At 51.9% G+C, this 20,901-nt stretch overlaps 1 protein-coding gene across 2 annotated transcripts in view; it reads right to left on the bottom strand.

The window, feature by feature from the left end:
• The window catches only part of LOC118692754 (syntaxin-binding protein 4-like), a 48,387-nt gene that overhangs the window by 7,814 nt on the left and 19,672 nt on the right, over window positions 1-20,901 (bottom strand). For both annotated transcript variants that reach the window (XM_054516606.1, XM_036392796.2), the window contains exons 6-13: window positions 13,175-13,260; window positions 12,027-12,147; window positions 8,863-9,004; window positions 8,568-8,674; window positions 7,669-7,822; window positions 6,027-6,099; window positions 3,046-3,143; window positions 1,366-1,462 (exon numbers count right to left, since the gene is read on the bottom strand). In XM_054516606.1, the coding sequence (XP_054372581.1) occupies window positions 1,366-1,462; window positions 3,046-3,143; window positions 6,027-6,099; window positions 7,669-7,822; window positions 8,568-8,674; window positions 8,863-9,004; window positions 12,027-12,147; window positions 13,175-13,260 (878 nt within the window). The remainder of the gene's footprint in view (window positions 1-1,365; window positions 1,463-3,045; window positions 3,144-6,026; window positions 6,100-7,668; window positions 7,823-8,567; window positions 8,675-8,862; window positions 9,005-12,026; window positions 12,148-13,174; window positions 13,261-20,901) is intronic.

Here is a 20,901-nt window from a genome sequence, read left to right as displayed (position 1 = left end):
CCTCCCACTGTCCCAGGCTGCTCCAAGCCCCAGTGTCCAACCTGGCCTTGGGCACTGCCAGGGATCCAGGGGCAGCCACAGCTGCTCTGGGCACCCTGTGCCAGGGCCTGCCCACCCTCACAGGGAACAATTCCTAATTCCCAATATCCCATCCAGCCCTGCCCTCTGGCAGTGGGAGCCATTCCCTGTGTCCTGTCCCTCCTTCCCTTGTCCCCAGTCCCTCTCCAGCTCTCCTGGAGCCCCTTTAGGCCCTGCAAGGGGCTCTGAGGTGCCCCCAAGCTGGAGGATGCAGCTCTGCAGGTGGGGTCTCACCTGAGGGGGCAGAATCCTCCCTCCTGCTGCCCACACTGGGGCTCAGCCCAGCCCAGGGGGGTTTCTGGGTGCTCACAGCCAGGGCATGTCCAGCTCTCATCCTCCAACACCCCCAATCCTCTCCCACTGCTGCTTTCCATCCCTTCTCTACCCAGCTTGGATTTGTGCTTGCAGCTGCCCTGACCCAGGTGCAGTACATGCACTTGGCCTTGTTGAACTTCATGATCCCACCCTGAAGCCTGTCCTGGACGGTCCCTGGGCTGCAGCAGGAGCCAGAGTCTGCAAAAGCAGCACATTTGCTAAATACCCCCAGTCATCCTAATTTCTGTTTCCACAAAGTACAACTCCAGTCACTCATAGGAGAGGGCTGTGGTTCTGTGTCCCATCCCTCCCTCTGCACAAAACATTGATCCAGATGCCTTGTGACTGTTCTCTCTGCTGGGGACATTGCTGATGGTTTTGGATTTTTGCTGAAAGCCTTCTGGGGAGCAGACCCTGTAGGTCAGCCATGCTCTGGAAGGCCACAGAAAGCAGAACTGGCTTTCATTTTGTGTGTCTCCTCTGGCCAGTTCCTACTAGGAAAGCTGGGATTTTAAGGAAAGTAAATTCTTGCATCAACTTTCTTTTAGTCTGATTTTAACTATGATAGGGCAATGGGAATGGCTTTAAACTGACAAAGAGTAGGTTATATTAGATGTTAGGAAGAAATTCTTCCCTATGAGGGCAGTGGGGCCCTGGCACAGGTTTCACAGTGAAGCTGTGGCTGATCCATCCCTGGAAGTGTCCTCTTGGACAGGGCTTGGAGCAGCCTGGGATAGTGGAAGGTGTCTGGTGGAATGAGATGAATTTTGAGGTCCCTTCCAACCCAACCCATTCCAGGATTCCATGATTCTACAGAATGCCTTCTTTTGTGTTTGTGACTTCCCCTCTTTACAGGCTCTATCCCTACGCAGGCAGGTGTCTCCCCAGCCATTTATGTCCCTTTTTCCCTTTTTAGCTGCCAGTGAAGCTGCACAGAAATGTCAGATCCCCCTGGGCAGAGCTCCTGCTCACCTCCATAGGCCACAGTCCCCTGTGAGTCCGTGGTCAGGCTCTGCCGGAGCTGCCTCTTCTTCTCCTCGGTCACATCCAGACCAAGGTACTGTAGAACCTTGAGCAGAAACAAGGAGCCTTTAAAAGAAAAATACTGGAAAAGCAATTCTTTGGGATAAGCACTGGGAAGACTTGGTGCTGGGTTTCTCCAGGCAGCATCTCCCAAAGGAACAGGCTTGGATTGGATTTACAGTCTCTCCTTTGCTGCACATGTACAGAAATGTCTGTTCCTGAACACAGGTTCACATACCTCCAAGAACATTTTATCTGCAATCAGATTTGCAGCTCCAGTGAGTTTTCAGGACTTTTATCAAAAACCAGTGGAGTTTCAGCAAGACTCAGCTGCCAAGAGCTCAACCTCTCCTTTCTCTTACTGCTCAGAAATTGTGTTTGGGACCAGGAAGATAAAAGCTATTAACAGAGTGTTTCTCATGGAGAGAGGAGACATTCAAACATTTTGCTCCTTCACTGCATGCTTTGCCCTCTCATTACTTCTGATGCCCTAACTTCTACTGATATTTATCAGTTCAACCTCAGGGCAGCACACAGAAGCAGATAAGCCTGTGCAAGCCCCACTTCCCTGCTGGCAGCAGCAACTGAAGCTTTTAAAAAACAAAGTCGAGCTCAGCAGACTCTGGGAAAGAGCCCGAGTGAAACGCTCGAGTGCCAGGCTGCACTCACAGCTCCTGCTCACAGCAGCTCCTGGAAATTCCCTGGGAAGGGGCTCGGAGGGATCCTCGCTCACCTTCCCAGCACCAGCGCCAAGGCCCTGGGGTCCCTCTGCTGTCCCGTTCCTCTGCCCACCCCCCGAGCAAGGCCCTGCTGCAGGCTCCCTGGCTTTGGGATATTGGTGGGGCTGGCCACCCCAAAGCCACCTCGGGTTGTGCCAGTCGGTGTCCCCCCCCAGCTAACACGGCTTAGAAAGGGAAGCAAAGCGCTGCGCTCCTGCCAGCCAGAGGAGCTGCTTTGTGCCCTGAGGAGCAGAGGTCGCTGTGCGAATGCCGCCCTGGGTCCGCTTCAGAAGTGCGGGCTCGGAGAGCGGCTCCGCGGCGCTGCCGTCGGGGGGCAGCAGATGTTCGTCACATCGGGGCCTCGCACAAAGGGCTCTGGCCCCACGTCCCCCCTCAAACGCCGGAAGAGCCCAAGGTGCCAGAGCGGGACACGGCCCCTCAAGGCACCCTGTCCCTCCCCAGGGTCTCGGTGAGCACATGGGCAGCTCTGCTCCATGCCCATGGAGTGTGTTCTCCACAAAATGATGGAAGAATCAGCGGTTCTGGATGGCTCCTCGATGAGATAACGCCTGTCTCAGCCTTCCCTCCCGCACACCAGCCTGCCTGAGGTCACCCTAGCAGTGACAGCAGCACCAAAACTTTGGAGGGCACAACCTTAGCCAATGGCATGATGTCCAAGGGAGGTGCAGCTGCCAGGAAAAGGCTTCTGGAGCTTCATGGAGCACCAAGAAATAGCCAAGATGAGCCAAGGGATGTTTAAATGCCCCTTTGGACACAGTCAGGATGTTTCACCCTCTTTACCTTCAGAGGCTGGACTCAGCCTCCAGCAAGCTCAGCTGAAGCTGGGCTATTTCCTGCACAGCACACGAGGAGGAGACCTTGCTGTGGGGAGAGGGACCCTGCCACTCACCAGTTCCAGTTTTCCATCCTTGAGCCGGATTTGGGGATCCAGGGCTACTTTAGGTTTGGTGCCTGAAGCTGCTTTGTAGTTAGAAGCTGAAGCAGGTGCTGAAAAATCAAAACCAAAGATTAACGGGGAAGAACTTGGGTAGAGGTGTCTGCAAAGCAAAACTCAGATCTCTCGTATAAAGTGTGTGCAGCAGGGCAAAAATCCAAGTCCAGGATTTACTAAAACCATCTCTGGAAGGCTGAACTAGGCCTCTCTTAGAGAGACTGGATACTGGGGGAAATCCTTCTGAAACTGGGCTTCTGCATGGTTTAAAGTTACATGTTTCATCCAGGGACAAAGGACTGCAAAAAATTTCCAGCACTTTGGAAATTTCCAATCACAGAGTTTTGTGGAGTCTTTGAGTTATGGTAAATTGTGAGAAAAATGAATTAAAATCTGCCTGGTTCTTGTTCTACTCTGATTAAAAAAACCAGAAAGAATTCCTGACACCCATGGGAATGAACAGATTAAAAGTGATGTGGAAAAGCACCACTCTGAGATTTTTTTTCCCTCCCCAAGACTGCAAAAAGCCTTGAGCCCTTTTCCCCTCAGCTGGGCAGGCAGGGTTTTTGGGTAGAAGCAGCCACATGTGTTGTGAGGCAGGCACAGAGGCAGAGAGAGGCAGAGGCAGCAGCTGCTGAATTAGTGAAAAGCTGTCATGAGCTGGAGGATCCAGCTGCCAACAGCTGGCTCAGCATTGCCAGCACTGCTGCACAGCTGAAAAGGTCTAGAGCACAAAAGTCCAGTCCTGCCCCTCCATTCCTGGAGGGAGCCCCACCTAATCATAATTATGATTAACCCTTGCCTGTAAGGAACCATGGAGGAGGGCTGCAGGAGGTGTTACTGCTCCTGAAGAACCCAACCAGACTCCAGAAGGGTTCAGGGTGTCTGTGCCTGCCCCTGCCCACCCTCAAACCATCAGCCCAGGTGACAAGGTTCCTTCTGGTGCCAGTCACAAGATTTGCCCAGGGAGCAATTCCTGTTGCTGCTTGGCTCTGGATAACTTGACAGGGAGCCTGTTGTGCCAGGTCCCACAGCTCCTCTGGAATCCTGCAGCATTTCTCCCTCACACCTCACCCTCCTGGCCATCGGGGCAGGGCCCAGGTGCCAGGAGAAGGCAGTGAGTAGCAGAGGAGCTGCATAATCCTCCTAATCCAGGCCTCCATCTGCTCTGCTAAGGCCAGCAGCTGGGAAGCAGCAAGAGGCAGCAAATGGGTTTGCTGGATCAGCCAGCAGCACTTCCCTCTCCAAGTTCAAGGGCAGAGCCATTACCCTTGGAGCCATGGCTAATCAGGATTAGCTCCATGTGCCTTTGCTGTCAGCTCTGGACACAGCCATATCCAGGGCATCCATCAGGCACCCAGAGAGAGGCACTGCCTGGCCCAGGCTCCCAGCCTGGTGGTTCTTTCAGAGCCTGTCTGTCTCCATGGATGACAACACTGACACAAAGCCTCCTTGGCATCCCACATTCAAATCCTGGAGTGATCAAATCCCCAGCTAAGTCAGGCCATGGGTAGGTCACTGCTGGTACTGGGTTGCTCTGTCCCCATCACCAGGGCTGGCTGTCCATGGTGGCCACCTGAGAGTGTCCCTGGCACCTGCAGGGCGCTCAGGAAGGGAGGACAGAGCTCATTCCCATCCCAGGGCCTCTCCAGGGCAGCATGGAAGGCAGAGCTGAAGCTGCTGAGCTTGCCTAAGGTGAGCAAGCATCCCTGGGAGCAGCTGCTCCATCTCCTGCTGGTCCCAGGCATGGACTAAACACAGTTTAGCTCCAGGGCTTGCCCTTAGCCTTCCAGAGGGGAATTGCAGCAAGGCACAGGGATTTGTAAGCAGAGCCAATGTCCCAGGGAAGGAAGGGCTGTTGGATTTGAGGCTGCAAGAATGGTGGGATTGTTCAGGATTTGTTGGGAAAGTCCATCTTTCCCTCAGGGCAGGAGTAACCTTCCTCTCACAAGGCTATGGGGTACCTTGTGGAGGTTGTCTCCCTGGGCTCTGGGGATTATTGAGGTTTCCTCAATAGTATTAAGGGATTTGGGAAGCTGCAGGGTGATTCAGGTTCAACCCCCATTGCTGCCACACTGTTGGATGAACAGAGTGGTTCTCTCCACAAAAGGTAAGAGCTCAGGAGACCCAGAGCATAAAGATGAAACACGGAATGAAAAAAATAAGCAAAAACTTGGATGAAGTTTGGATGTAGAGATAAATCTGATTTATTTAACATCTAAGCCATTTCCCAGCTTGGCCAATTGAGGGCATCCTCAAAGCCTGTTCAGAGCCCAGGGTTGCTGTGTACATAAAAGCACCTGACTGCTTTTATGCTGTGTGTCCAAGAGCCCCCATTCCCCCCAGGAGGGAATGTGGCCTGTGGGGAACCTGCTGCATGTCTGAGGTGGGCAAAGGCACTGCTGCAAGTGAACCACAGGCTGAGAGTGGAGGAATTTGTCTTCTTGAATACCTCAGTGAAGAGTTTTGCTACTATGGGCAAACATGGATATAATTACTACTCACTGAGTAAACCAAGCTGCTGCCTGCCCTCTCTCTGAGCAGGCTGAGTGTCACTATCACCCCATTAAATTCCACTCCAGCAGTAGAAACACTGATAAAAATGTGGTGATAGGACAAGAGGAATGGCTTTACACTGCCAGAGGGCAGGGCTGGATGGGATATTGGGAATTAGGAATTGTTCCCTGTGAGGGTGGGCAGGCCCTGGCACAGGGTGCCCAGAGCAGCTGGGGCTGCCCCTGGATCCCTGGCAGTGCCCAAGGACAGGGCTTGGAGCAGCCTGGGACAGTGGAAGGGTCCCTGCCATGGCAGGGGTGGGATGGGCTGGACTTTAAGGTCCCTTTCAAGGCAATCCATTCTGTGATTCTGTAATTTCCTCAGCTCTGAGGAGGCACAGCTGTTTGTCACCCACACAAAGAGAATGGTTGAGCAGGACTCACCTGAGACTGTGAGCTCTGGTGGGCAAATGTCTGGAGACAAAGAAGGCACAGGAAAAGGATTTTCACGTCTATTCTAGAAAAACAAGACAAAATGGCACAGACAGTTGCTAAGGAGAATCTGTTGCTGTAAATAATGAGCAGGAGATCGAGTTCAAGGCAGAGCCATGAGGGCACCACATACATCCCTTGTGCAGGTGGGCCTAAAGAGATTCCAGGGGTTTCTCTAGGAGCACCTGGCACAGGCTGAGCCACCCCATAACCTCTGGTCACACACAAACAGTTCTGTCCTTTCTGTAACTGTGCTTGAGTGCTGGGGCTGGTTTTGGCCTTGCCTGGTTTCTCCACAGAGGATCTCCCTGAAGCTCTGCATCCAATCCAGCAGGGAGGTCCCAAGTCTGACCACAGCCAGGTGTAATATTTAGCCCAAACCCATAATTATCCCAGTGAGCAGGGCAGGGAGCTGAGATCAGTTCACACCTTTCCTTGTGTGCTAGGTCATGGCTGAAAGCACAAGGAAGAGGGAAAAATAATCTGAGGGTGAGCACCACCAAGAGAGCTGTGACACAGCTGGGGACTGGGTGCCAAGAGGGCACAGGACTGGTGTGAGGACAGACAGACAGGCAGCACACCTGCCTGGGCACTCTTTCCCTGGTGTGGAAGTCCAGACCTCATTAGAAGTTCCATCTTTCAGCAGCAAAGTGAGGAAAGGAGCCATTTCAGTCCAGACAATGGTGAGATTTCATACAAGTGCACAGCATCACACAAGCTGAGGGTGAGGGTCCAACCACAGCACCCAGCCACAGCTCCAGGGGCTCTGGTGCCTTTCTAGGGCACATCTCCAGCCTGGTGCACCCAAAGGCAGCACATATGTGACATTCATGTAAGCCTGTGTCCCCACAGGTCTAGAAAGCAAGGAGTTTTGTGAATGGTCTTGCATGAAAGGAACATCCAGCCAGCTTCTTTTGAAGGAAATTTGTGTGGAAGAGGGCAGAAAGGACACCCAGCATGGCACCAGCCCAGGAGGGGAGTGACAAATGCACAGAATGGAGCTGCAGACCCTGAGGGTTAAACCCTGTCCAGCCATTCACAGCTTGAGCACTTCTCTGCAAACACAAAGTGGAGCTTGGCTTTGCAGCAGGAATGAGCCTGGCTTATCATTAGAGTAGTCAGGAGCAGGAATGGGCTGTGCAGGAATGCTGGGGATTCATCCTCATCACAGGGCTTGAAGAATAAAGAGTTGTGCCTGCCTTTGGCTAGGAGCCTAGATCAAACTGACTCCAGAGATCCCTTCCAGCCCTATGACTGGTGCTGAATGAGATGCAGGTTGCTATCCACAGAAGGGCTTTGTTTTTTTTAAACCTGACTCTTGAAACAGGTCTGAATGCAGGCCCTGGAGATGAAACTCCTGTCATTACCTCCACAGATCCATCTCTGTCTCAAACCCAAGAGAGAAAAAATTATTTCAGATTTAAAACATCTGCCTGCAGGTAAATACATCAACAGCACAGACTTCCCACTGGATTTCCAGAAGTACTACTAGGGACTCCCTAAAGAAGAGTTCTCTGATCAAGGCAAGATCCCAGGATTGGTATCTGTCTCCAGGATTGGTATCATATCTCTTTAGAGATGAATTTCCACCTACCTCTGGGGACCTCACGTGGACCTTGAGCCTGCAGGAGCTCAGGCCATTTCCCACAGCCTTTGGAGGTGGGGATGGGCTGTTGCTGTGCACTGACAGTCCAGGATGTAACCGTCCCCTCCCAGGGATAAAGGCCACTTCTGTGCTTCCCTCGTGTCTTCAACAAACAACAAACACACAACATCTTATTAACAAAACAAAAGGCACAAATTTGCAGAGCTCCCGTGCTTGTGGTTGTCTCCAGGATAACCTGACCTAAGCCTGAGCAGCCTGCACCAGTGCAGCTGGATCTCCACCAGCTGCATTCCATTGAATCATGGAATGGTTAAAGTTGGGAAAGACCCCTCAGATCATTGAGTTTCACCATTTCCTGGGCACTGCTAAGGCCACCACTGACCCCTGTCCCCAGTGCCACATCTCCATGGCTTTTGAACACTTCTAGGTGATTCCACCACTGCCCTGGGCAGCCTGTGCCAAGGGCTTTACAACCCTTTCCATGAAGAAGTTTTTCCTAATATCCAATCTAAACATCCCCTGGCACTACTTGAGGCTGTTTCCTCTTGTCCTGTCCCTTGTTAATTGGGAAAAAAGCCCCATCCCCACCTGGCTCCACCCTCTTGTACAGATCCATAAGGTCTCTCCTGAGTCTCCTTTTTTCCCCCTTTTTTAACTTCAGTTCTGTTTCAAAGCTCTGCTGGGCAGGAGATACTCATGAGGCCCAGAACATCAGGAAGGTCTGGATTACACTTCAGGATGATCCATGCCTTCAAGATTTCCTGATGTGACCACCTTAAAGAATCATTTAAGGCTAATAGTGCCCGTGAAGCCAAACCTTGGTATGAAGTGCTCTGCCTAAGACTCAGCAGCACCTGATGATGACAGGAAATACTTTCTATGCCTACCTGAATTTGGCTTTTTCAATTATTTTTCTGGCCTCCTCATGTGTGCTGCCCACCAGAGAATCTCTGTTGATAGCAATGAGTTGGTCTCCAGGTCGGAGCCGACCATCCTAAACAAACAGGGAGAGAGACACAGCATTGAGAAGGGACATCTCTGCCAAAGCCTTCTCCTGCAACACAAATCCTCATTAGTCCACGCAATTATCCATCTGCTCCTAGAAAAGCTGCTTCAGAACAGCCACAGCCTCTAGGAAAGGTGCCCATGGCAGAGCTCCTGAGGGTCTCCACACCGACTTACCTTGTAACAGTCCCCATCTGGCAAAAGCTCTTGGACATAAATCATGGGCCCGTCAGGCCTGTTGGATCCACCACTGATTGTCAGTCCCAAGCCAGAGGAGTTTGCTACAGAAATGCTCTGGATTCCTGAGTCAATGGAGTAGCTGCAAGGGAGAGAAGTCTGCAGGTGACTCAAGGTGATCTGGGTTATCTTCTCATATCACTGAACAAACTGCCTGGATTTATTTTCATGTGTGATCCTTCTACCTTCTCCCAGCCTTTTATTTGCATCCTTTCTTCCACCCACCGTTGGAAAGGAGAAGTGAGGCCTCCTGTTCTTTGGCAGACATTGTTCAGTGTTGTTAAAGTGACGGCTTTTCCTAATCCCCAATAGGGGAATACTTGTTTAGAGAAGAAACTAAAGATTTAACCAGAATATATTTGGCATTCCTGGTTTTATACCCAAAAGCACACAAATGATCAACATGGTTGTTGCTTGAATCCAACTAAATCACCAGACAGCAACATACAGATGGACCAGCTATCAAGCAGTTCTTAGGAAACTTCAAAGTGAAGCTTGGGACACACAGCTGGGTGTGTCTTAACCAGGATTTGGACCCAAAATCATGCAAGACGCCCTAAGAAATGGGCATCCTTTACAGCAACACCCACCACACTGTGAGCTGCTGCTGTGGCAGGTGGCTTGCCCAGTTGAGGATGGAAAGGAGCACCAAACAGGCTGAACCCTTCCCTCCAAGAGCTGCTGGACAGGACTCAACAGGCCACCAAGGCCCAGCCACAGCAGTGGCTCTGTGCCAGCAGGGAGGTCTGGCAGTGGCAGAGTTGTGGGAGCAGAGATTTCACTGAGCTCCCATGGGCAGACTGCAACAGGGGGGGTTGGGGAAGGATTTGGTGGTGCATGAGGATCAGCAAACGTTTTCCTCCAAATGGGATGGGTGCAACTGGTGGGTGTAGCTGGGTTTTCAATTTTCAGTTTATTTCCACAGCAGCCCCTGCCCAAAGAGTCTGTGCTGGCTCCTCGTGTTACAACTTCAGACACAACAGCAGCTGAGCATCCCATGCCCCACAGTGACACCAGCACGGGTTCCCAAGCAATGCCATCCCTGGTGCTCACACACCCCAGGGGAAGGGGTGCATGGGCCATAGTCTTATGAAAAAACATTGCTGTAAGGTGAACAATCTTAGGGAAATGATGTCATGAAATCAGCATTAAAATGCTCTGTTCAACCCAGAATCTCAGACACTGACTGTGGTGAGATTGCATTGCATCCAGCTCCCATGGCTCAGTGGAGGGGCAGGACCTCAGGTGATGCCACAATGAGAAGTCACAGCCTGGGGACAACCTGTGGTGAGCAGAAGGGGTGGCAGCCACATGCATGAAAAGACCCATGGCCCAAATTACATCTCACAGCTGACCACCAATGCTCAGGTGAAACCAGTGGTCTGTGATTCCAGGGGAGGAACCTCTGGGGCCCGGCAGCTGCATGGAAACAAGCAGAACATGGCACAGCATGGCAAGGAGGTCACCAAGACAGGCTCCTTTAGCCTAAATGCCCCTTTTCCTGCCCATGGTGGAGGGGTTGGAATGAGATGATCTCTGAGGTTCCATCCCACCCAACCCATTCTGGATTCTACACCTCAGCCTGGAGGGAATTAACAGCACAGTGAGGATGGCTTGAACAAAGCAGCTGCCAAGTAGATGATCTGGTGTCTCCTCTGTGTGGGTCTCTCACTCCATGCAAGCAGCTTAAACCTCTGGTGCCAAATATTTGTCCTCTGCAAATCCCTAATAAGCTGGTATTTAGCAAGAGGATTTACTGGTTCTGCAGTGAGGGCTGATTCTCTTTACCAGTGCCTTGGCTTGTTTGTGCTGGCAAAGGAGGGGAGCTGTGAGCCCTGGGGACAAATGGTCCCCATTCCATGACTGTGAGCAGCCTCCAAGCTGTCCCTCTGGAGAAGGGCCCTGGAGACGAGACTGCAGAAAAACCAGCTCAGCCTGTCCCAACCCCTGACCCTGCAGAATGTGCCAGGGCAGATGGCCACATGGAAACACACTCTGGGAGATGCTCTGGCCACCAAAGGATGAGGTGACTGCAGGCTGATGACCCCAAAGCTAAGGGCATCAGGGAAGTTTGCATGCAGCAGTGCCTGGTGCTCTTGGAGCATGGGGTCAAAGTGCCAGGAGCAGGGCAATAGGAGACAAGCTCCAAAAACACCTCCTGAAAGCAGCACCAGCCTTGCAGGAACACTCTGCTCGTGGTTTACAAGGGGATGTGCAGGGCCCTCTCAGCTGGCTGTAAACCATGGCCTCTCCCTGGGATTCAGAGGGGAGGAAGAGTGTGGAAACCCAGGGCACCCCAGGGAATATTTCTCTGTCTGCTCTGGGGTGCTCTGACCCCCAGGGGAGCACTGACTTTGACCCTCATTCATGGAGAAAGTTTCCCAGACTTCAAGATAAACTAGAACCAACAAAAGTGTAAAATGATTAGAGAGAGTAGTGTAGGTGTATCACTTGGTGAGAAATTGAGGTTTTGGGATTTTTAGTATGTTGTGGATAGAAGCAACATGGAGGGCACAGGGTGTTACCCTAGGTTTCTTCTTCATGCTTCTTCTTCCTTCTTCTTCATGGGTTTGGGTGGCATTTTGTAATTGGGCAGAAAAGTCCCCATTGGGGGCTCTTTGGGATCAGTTATTGGGTTAAAAGGGAAAATAATCCAGGTGTCAGCTCTTAATTGGATAGTTTAGTCTTCAAAGACCTTATACCAAGAGATTGTTGGCCATTTTGTGCCTTCTAATGAAAAGCTCTCAAACTCACAGTAATGAGACTGTTTTACTGATAAGAAATAATAAACACTTGAATTACTGTCTCAAGTGCCTTCAGTCCAGACTCAGAAAAACTGACAACTGGTACTCCCACAGAAGAGGAGCTGCTGCATGGTGCAGACATATTAATTGTCTCAACTGGGAACCCTTTCACCCCCATTGGAACAAACTTCCCAGGAACAGCCAAGATGCCACCACCACATCCAGAAGATGCTGTGGCTTCTGAACCGTTGTGGTGATAGAAGAGTAGAGAGGTCATAAGGATGAACAAAACTATTCAACGAGCACTGGAATTCTTTAGTGGGTGTATCCCTCTGACATTTGGTGGTGTCCTGTACGTACTGTGCGTGAGGAGCGTGCGGCAGGCTCCCCAGGAAGGGGCCGTGGGAGTTGGCAGGGCTCAGCAGCAGCGGGCTCTGCGAGCGCGAGGACGAGCCCGAGGAGGTGCTCTCCAGGTATCGACCTGAACACCAAAGGTACAGTCAGTGCAGGGCACACAGACACTCCAGCATCACCCTCCCCTCTGCTCTGCTGCTGAGAGATGATGCTGCACTCCTGGATTCCTGGGGAAAGCCACGTGGTGGTTAAAGACATCAGGATAGGGCTGAAGGAGAGGAAACATTCAGCCTCTTTGGCACAGTTCTGTTGTCATTATAGTGCAAGAGTTCTATTGTCATTACATTGCAAGGGTTCCATATTGCTAGAGTTTCATACCTCCTTGATGTTTCTTGTAGGCAGCTCCTCTAGGCACTGACTCGTCCTTGTCCTCACAGCAGGCAACTGACTCCAGTTCCCCTTAACCACCCAATCCACTCTTTTATAACACGCTTCTTATTGGCTACAGGTGTGGCCTGTAAACATCAGGCCTGCTCCTAATCCTTAATAATTGGCTCAGCTGCAACTCTTTAGGGAGTAAGATTACTTTCTATACTACCTTTTTTTACTTATGTTACTATTTACTTTATGTTCTATCCCCCTACACACTTCCAACGTGGGACTGCCAACCCCACACACCTCTGCCATAGGGGAAGGGCCAGCAGCTGTCTGGTGGGATGCCAAGCTGTAGGGAAAGCTTTCTTCCCTGGTACAGCTTTTTGTGCTGGCATCTTGCTAGGTCAACCTTGTTGCATCTCATTAAACATTAGCAAATGAAAAATAATGATCTTTAAATGAATTATTTCTGAAACACCTTGAAATTCAGAGCAAAAATGTACAGCTGCATTTACTGATGGAGTCACCTGCCCAGCACATGAGGCAGGCAGAATCTGGGGAGTGGTTATGACCCCAATTCAAGCCTCCCTTGATCACCCGGTGGCAGCACTGGCCACGCTCTTGGCATGCACCAAGGGTCTGCAATGAGGAAAGCTTTCTTCAAACCTCCACCCCAACACCTGCTCAAATGGAACCACAGCTCCTTCAGAATGACACTGGGATAAAGGAAATTTTCTCTGCAGAGAGAGGGGCTTTCAGTTCTCTGCTGAGCTACTCACTGCCGCCGTGCAGGACCGGCGAGCTCCGCGCTGAGCCCGTGTTGCTCTGGGAGCCAAACTTCTCCAGCAGCTCAGAGAACTCTCTCCTGCAAACAAAACCATGGTGCAGTCAGCTGCTGCTCAGGACTCCCCCCACATGATTATATGGCAAGAGAGCCCCTGATGGCAGGGACTGGGTACCAAGGCTGCAGGGCTGGTGCTCTCCAGCTGTGGGAGCAGACAAAGATTCCTCCTGCACAAGGGGAACACCCTGCTTTCAAGAGCTTGTGCAAGGCTTCAGGTCTATAATCAATCTCATGGCAGTGCAGCTCTCCTGTGATGGGCTGGAGCTCCAGAGTGCTCCTTCCCTGCCCTGGAGTGTGTTCAGGACAAGAGGAGCTGGGAAGGGTTGTATCCTCAAAGGTCTTTTCCAATCTTTATGGTCCTATGATTCTGTGGACAGGCTCTGTGCTGAGAACTGTCATTCCTGAGAGAGGGCAGATGAACACTGGAGCCCTGCCTTGCATCTGCCTTGCACCCCTCCTCATGGATCCTCCTGGGAATGTTTTCACCCCAACTATAAGGCTCAAAAGTTTTGCAAACACACCACACAAATTAAACCCTGCCAGAAGGAGCTGTAATTGCAAACATAACCCAAAAATTCTTGGCCTATCTGTGACTCCTTCTAGGACAGTTAAATACAGGTTATTCTCTGTTTTACCTCCTCTTTTCTTGGACAGAAATCAGATCCTGTAGGTCTTGCTGGAGTAAAGAGAGAGATGGCTTTCAGGGCACCTGCAGAAACATCAGCCCACTCTCCTAACCCATCCATGATGATGTTCTCCACAAACATCACAAGCTATACCCTTGGAGCATGACAGCTCAACAAAGACCTGCATGCAATCTCATCCCCAAAATTCCCTGGAAAGTCATCTCCATGCCCAGGCACCAGACACTTTGTTCCAGGCTGAGTTTGACCACCATGTGTGGAGCCCTTGATGAGCTGGAACTCCCTCTACACCAAAGGTGATTTTCCTCATGACCTTTTTTTGTGTTTTGGAACTTAAGAACTACCATCGTCCACTACATTTACCAGCTCCTGCCTCATTTCTGTAACCTTTCTTTGAGTTGCTGTGAGCCCCTCACATCCTTTCAGATGAGGAGGCCTGGAAAGGAATCACATCTTCCTCATGCTCATGTTTGGCAGCCTTCTGATCCAGCCCTGCCGCGCTGCTCTCATGCTGTCCCTCTGCAATGGGGGCTGTTCTCCCCTTCATAATCCAACCCCACCTGAAGGATCCGACCTTTTGGCAGAGAGATCCTCAAGGATGACTAATTTCTTACACATGCCAGTTAATAAGCATCCAGGCAGTGGGACGGACCCTGAAAATGTTGTTTCAGTGGCCACAGTAACACCATTAGATGTCGTCTTTGAAGGCAGGAGGGAATCCCCATGGGAAGGAGCCTTCCTGATGCCATAGCCCCAGGAAAAGCCTGGTTATGAGTGGCTCCCTCTCAGGCTTGACAGTCAGACAAGCTCAAGAGGTGAACCTGTAGGAACCCAGCCACAGCAAAGTTCCCTGAGCAAGGAGACTGCTGTGACACACTCGCAGACGCTGCGTCATCTGCGTTCCTCACCAGGACAGATGTTGGGTGTTATTGGCTAGATTAGAGTCAACAATATTAAATGATGAATGAATCATCAGCTCCTCAGGTTCCTGCTGGAAGTACTCTCAGTAATTTACATCTTCCCAGTCACAACCAGCTCATTAACAAACTTCAAAGACCAGCGCATGCCTTATCAAATATTGCCATCAAATTTATGCCTTATTCATTCCATTTAATGCTAATTTAAAACCCAAGTGTCACACAATGCTCAGTGACATGCCTTGGTGAATCCCAATATTTGCATCCATACTATTGTCTTTATCAACCAAACCCATGACCTTAAAAAAGGACCAGGACTTTGTTCAGAACCCCCACGTCCCACAGAGCTCTTTTGGCTTTCACCTCTTGGGCACAAACTTCCCAGGAACAGCCAAGATGCCACCAGGACACCCAGAAGATGCTGTGACCTCCCAGTCATGGTGGTGATAAAACAGTAGGGGGGACAAGAGGATGATCAAAGCCATTCTCCAAGCACTGGAATTCCTTATTGGATCTACCCCTCAGACAGTGGCAGGCATTTTTGGTGGCCCATCAAGGGACAGCTGTGTGGGGCCAGCCCTGTGTGACTTGCACTTACTGTGCATGAGGAGAAAGCAGTTTCATAATGTAAGGCACCAAAATATGTAAATTATTAGGAAAATTTCTCCACTGAAAGGATGTCAGACACTGGAACAGGCTGCTCAGGAAAGTGGTGGAATCACTAGAAGCGTTCAAAAACCATGTGGATGTGACACTTGAGGACATGGTTTAATGGTGGCCTTGGCAGTGCTAGGTTAAGGGTTGAACTCGAGGGTCTCAGAGGGTTTTCCAGCCTAAATGATTCCACAAGCACTGGGAAAGCAGAAGGACAAGTCAGCCCCTGCTTTGCTGATCCCTGAGCTGAGCCTTGGGTGGATCTCAGCAGAATTATTCCAGTTTCCCAGTAAAGCCTCTGCAGCTGATTCACACCAGTTTCACTGGCAGCTCACACAGCCATGGCCTTACCCCTCCCTGACCCCTGCAGGGGCAGGTCCAACACGCTGCAATCTCACATATTATTCCCAGTGGTTACCAAGCCACCAGCACTTAGGTTTTGTTTTGGGCTGGGTATTTCTGTGGTCATCTATTGTTCTATTTTCCTCAGATAATAATCCAGCAGAGCACAGAGGAGGTTATAAACGCCAAACAATGGCTGAAATACTCTTAGTCAATGCAAATGCAACTGGTGCAGCAGCTCTGTGACCCTGCAAACCCCGTCACCAACCCGTGCTGCCAAACTCTGTCATAAAGTGAGCACATGCATGGGCTCAGCACTCCTTGTTGTTGTTTATTTTGTGTCCTGAAATTCGTCCACAAAGGAGGTTTATCATTATTTTCTCAGGAGCCTGAATGAGCTGTGAGACTGGGTCCAGCCCAGGGACAATGTGACCAAATGCCACCATCCCAGCTCCTGCTTTGTTGGTCACTCCTGCCAGCCCCAGTTCCACCAGGGACACAAACACATGACTAACTTGAGGCACACATTTATCCCAGCAGAAAGTAAAGCACTTTCTGGTGCCAGTCTCGTGGGAATTAATTTTGTGCTCAGTGCTGTGTTTGGAGGAGCTGGATGGGGCAGACAATGCCCAAACATTGCAGATTAATGAACGAGCACACTGAAGGAATGCCAGCAGGCCTTGCTTTGTGCTTTCAGACACCAAGAAGCTTCAGAAGATGTCTTTAATATTTAAAATTTGACCCTTACTAGAACATTGTGAATTGTCAGGTGCCTGCAGGACTAAAATGCCCAGCTTGATTAAAAAACAACAACTGTGGCGTTGTATGAGGTGGAAAGTTCATTTTAACAAGCCCTTCTCCAGTTTTTTTTCATTAGGATGCAAACATTTGAGGTCTGGAGGATGCTTGCAATAGAACTTGGCCCTGGAGAGCCTTCAGGCAGCCCCAGGGTGGGATGGGGGGTCTGCCAGCAGCAGCCAGCTCCAGGATGACTTTGCTACAGATTAAGCAGCAGGGGGTCAATCTCCCCGCAGAAAATTGTTATTTTATCTCATAATGCCTCTTTGTGCTGCCCTTTTGTTCCTGGAAGAACAAAGGGAGAATCCTACATCAAAGGTTACACAGCGTCTGGAAACCTCAGCTCTGCACCACAGCTGGGAGAGAAAGTGGAGCCTGTGACATCAGAAATTACTGGTTTGTCTCAAAAAAAACAAACCTGCAGGTGAGTGGGAGCCATGAACCCAGAGCACTCCAAAAGCATCACAAAGGCAGATTTTCTCACACGGCTCCACTGGAATTAGGGCACCCCCAGCCAGCCTGGAGCTGACACCCAGCTCTGTGGGGAGGTCACACCCTGGAGGGGAGGGATGGGGCATCCAGAGGGACCTGGACAGCCTGGAGAGGGGGAACCATGCAAAACTCATAAAGCAAAACTCATAAAGCACAACCTGTGCAAAACTCATAAAGCACAACAAGGCCAAGGGCCTGGGTCAGGGCAATTCCAAGGCCCAGTCCAGGCTGGGCAGGGAAGGAACCAAAAGCAGCTCTGGGAGAAGGATTTGGGCTGTTGGTGGGTGACAGCTGGACCTGCCCTGGCTGTGAGCACCCAGAAACCCCCCTGGGCTGGGCTGAGCCCCCTGGGGCAGCAGTGGGGGGGATTCTGCCCCCTCAGGTGAGACCCCACCTGCAGAGCTGCCCCAGCCCTGGGGCCAACAGCAGCAGGACCTGGAGCTGCTGGAGAGAGTCCAGGGGAGCCCAAGGACTGGAGCCCCTCTGGAGCCAGGCTGGGAGAGCTGGGGGTGCTCACCTGGAGAGGAGAAGGCTCCAGGGACACCTCAGAGCCCCTTGCAGGGCCTGAAGGGGCTCCAGGAGAGCTGGAGAGGGACTGGGGACAAGGCATGGAGGGACAGGACACAGGGAATGGCTCCCACTGCCAGAGGGCAGGGCTGGATGGGATATTGGGAATTAGGAATTGTTCCCTGTGAGGGTGGGCAGGCCCTGGCACAGGGTGCCCAGAGCAGCTGGGGCTGCCCCTGGATCCCTGGCAGTGCCCAAGGCCAGGCTGGGCAGGGCTTGGAGCACCTGGGACAGTGGGAGGTGTCCCTGCCATGGCTGGTGGGGGATGGGATGAGATTTGAGACCCCCTCTAACCCAACCCATTCAATGCCTTCCCTCTCTGTGGGTGGGATGGAAGCAGTGCCAGGCACAGGTGCAGCTCAGTGCTCTGGGAAAGGCTGCCTGCTTTTCCCAAGGCCCAGCCTTTGTCCCTGGCACACCCAGGCTTGCTGGAGTCAGCCCCAGCCCTCCCTGCCAGCTTAGCACTGAATGCTCAGAACAACAGGGCCATGGGCTGAGCTGTCACTGTCACAGGCAGGGCTGGCAGGGCAGGAGGGACTGTCCTGCATCTACACCAGGCCAGGCACCAGCTCCTGCCACAGCCCCTCTGCTGGGAGAAACAGGGTGGGCACAATGACCTGGGAGCTGATTCTGCCCCTGTACCTGGGCCTGGGGGCAGTTCTGGGCCCCTCACAAGGCAGACATGGAGGGGCTGGAGGGGTCCAGGGGAGGGACCAGAGCTGCTAAGGGGCTGGAGCACCAGGAGGGGCTGAGGGAGCTGGGAAGGGGCTCAGCCTGGAGAAAAGGAGGCTCAGGGGGGCCCTTGTGGCTCTGCACAGCTCCTGACAGGAGGGGACAGCCGGGGGGTCGGGCTCTGCTCCAGGGAACAGGGACAGGACAAGGGGGAACAGCCCCAAGCTGTGCCATGGGGGGGTCAGGTTGGACACCAGGAGGAATTTCTCCGTGGAAAAGGTGGTCAGGCCTTGGAAGGGGCTGCCCAGAGCAGTGGGGGTGTCCCCAGCCCTGGAGGCGTCCAAGGAACAGCTGGACATGGCACTGTGGGCTGGGAGATCAGTCAGAGGTTGGACTCGAAGATCTTTTCCACCCTCGGAGATGCTGTGAGTCTGATCCTGCTCCGTACTGCAGGGCACTCACAGAGGAGCAGCCTTTCCTTCCTGCTGCCTGTGCGAGCCCTGCTAACCCAACAGCCCCTGGTCCTGCCATGCTGGGGATGCATCTCGTGTGGAGACACCATGAATTCAGTATTTGATCCTGCCAGGACCCAGAGGTGCAGCACAAACTGGCTCCTCCCAGTGATAAACCTGACAGACCAGGCCCATATCTGTGCCAGGCAGAGAAACAAGGAACTATTGTGACTTTCAGGCTGAGAATGAATAAACAATAATTATGACTATGCATTAAAATTATCCTCATTAGCTGAAGGTGAGCACAGACCAAAATCAGATTTAAGCATCACCTAAACCTGGTGAGTCCAGCTCCAAATCTGAATCCTCTGCTTCAAGCCCTGGCGTTACTGCTGCTCTCTGCAGCCCAGCTGATGCGACAGGCCCAAAACATGCATCTGATACATGCCAGAGACTGAGTGCCATGAAAAGCACAGGTAATTTGGGCCTATAATTAACTCCAGAGACAAATAATAGCGTTTATGACTCAAATTCACCCGAGGGCAACCACAACAAAATGCTACTCAGCTGAGTCATTGGGAAAATTGGCAGGAGGGTTGGATCCAAACCCAGAGCCCCGATGTTCCCTCCTCCAGAGTGCTTTGAGCACTCTGGGTGAGGAAGGATCTGAAAATAAACTGAATTTTCTCTGCCCTGTGTCCTCCTCAGCGTTCAGGTCTCATGGGGTGCTTTGCTGGGCAGGGGGAAGGGGGGAAGCTGCCCTCAGCTCATGGCATGGCACCTCCCCAGGCATCACCCCCAGAGCTGACGGCCCCTTCCCACCAGGCTGGCTGCTCACCCTGCTCAAGGACTGACTTAAAAGATAGCAGGGCATCAATAAAAGACAGAACTAAGTGGGAAAAAAATGTGGAGAGCAGAAAAATCCTTCCCCACGTTCCCACAGCCCTTAATCCTGGAGATATGTATTCGTGTGTTAAACAGTTTGCGAGATGATTATGTAAGTGAAATCTCTGCAAATCTTTTGGAAAAAGGAATAAATAAACTGATTACTTCTCCCCTCTCCCTCTGGCTAACCTTTTGCAGATTTAACAGATAACCAACAGCGAACGGAGGCCAAATAAATCCCTTAAAGTTCCATTGCCCTGCCGGCCTGCCCCAGCTCCCCGCAGCGCTCGGGGGGAGCCGGAGCCACGCCCGCTCCAGGAGCGCTTCAGGAAACATCTGCAGCAATTCGGGATGTTGGGAGCTGCAGAACAGCTGGGAACAGAGCGCGGTGGAGGCAGAAAACCTGAACTGGGGGCTGTGGCTGAGAAATCAAGTGTTTCAGAGCAAGTCGTGCTGCTGCTGGACACAGGGATGGAGCTGTGGGATCCATCCCTGCTGCTGGGAGAGTGCGAGATGCTCACTGGCACTCTGCCCTGCCAAGGGACTGCTGTGATCCACAGCTGCATCCTGAGCATCCCCGCTTGGAGCAGAGGATCCCTGCTGACCTACTTGCCTCACCCAGCACTTCCTCAGAGCTGCTGAAGGACTTGCACTTGATGTAATAACAGGAGATGCCATTTCCCCTGGAAGAGGGTGGCTAAAAGCAGCCCGTCATTAATAGCAAATAATTCTTCCAGCAGTGTATTGCTGTGTCAGAATTAGTCTCATGCCTGTCATTAGAGCACTCTCACTGCTCTGCCAAGGCACGAAGGCTGCACAGCAGCTGATGGATAAGGAATGCATCCATCATTAATCATCCATCATCTCCACACTAACGGGACCTGGGTGTGCTCAGCAGGGACTCTGACCTGAGGCAGCCACGGGCAGAGCACAGCCTGCCCACAGCCACCCTGCCACATCCCACCCTCATTCCTCTGCTTCCTGCAGCACCTCAGCTTCCCCTGCTCCTGTCAAGGGAGAGGATGTGCCGGCACAGTGTGCCAGATCTCCTGTGGGATATCAGCAAAGACCCCACTAATCCATACCTGGGTTCCCACAGCTCTGCCCTCTCTCATCATTGTCCCACACAGCTTAAACCCAGTCAAGACAAGACAGAACTCTTTCCTTCTCCTTCCAAACCCTCTGAGTCTCTCCAGAGAGAGCAAGGTTTTCCAGGGAGCAACAAGGGGACAGGTTTAG

This window comes from Molothrus ater, chromosome 16 (assembly GCF_012460135.2).
Source record: "Molothrus ater isolate BHLD 08-10-18 breed brown headed cowbird chromosome 16, BPBGC_Mater_1.1, whole genome shotgun sequence".
NCBI lineage: Eukaryota > Metazoa > Chordata > Aves > Passeriformes > Icteridae > Molothrus > Molothrus ater.
The sequence above is the reverse complement of the archived record's forward strand: the minus strand, read 5'-3'. Positions and strand labels throughout refer to the sequence as shown.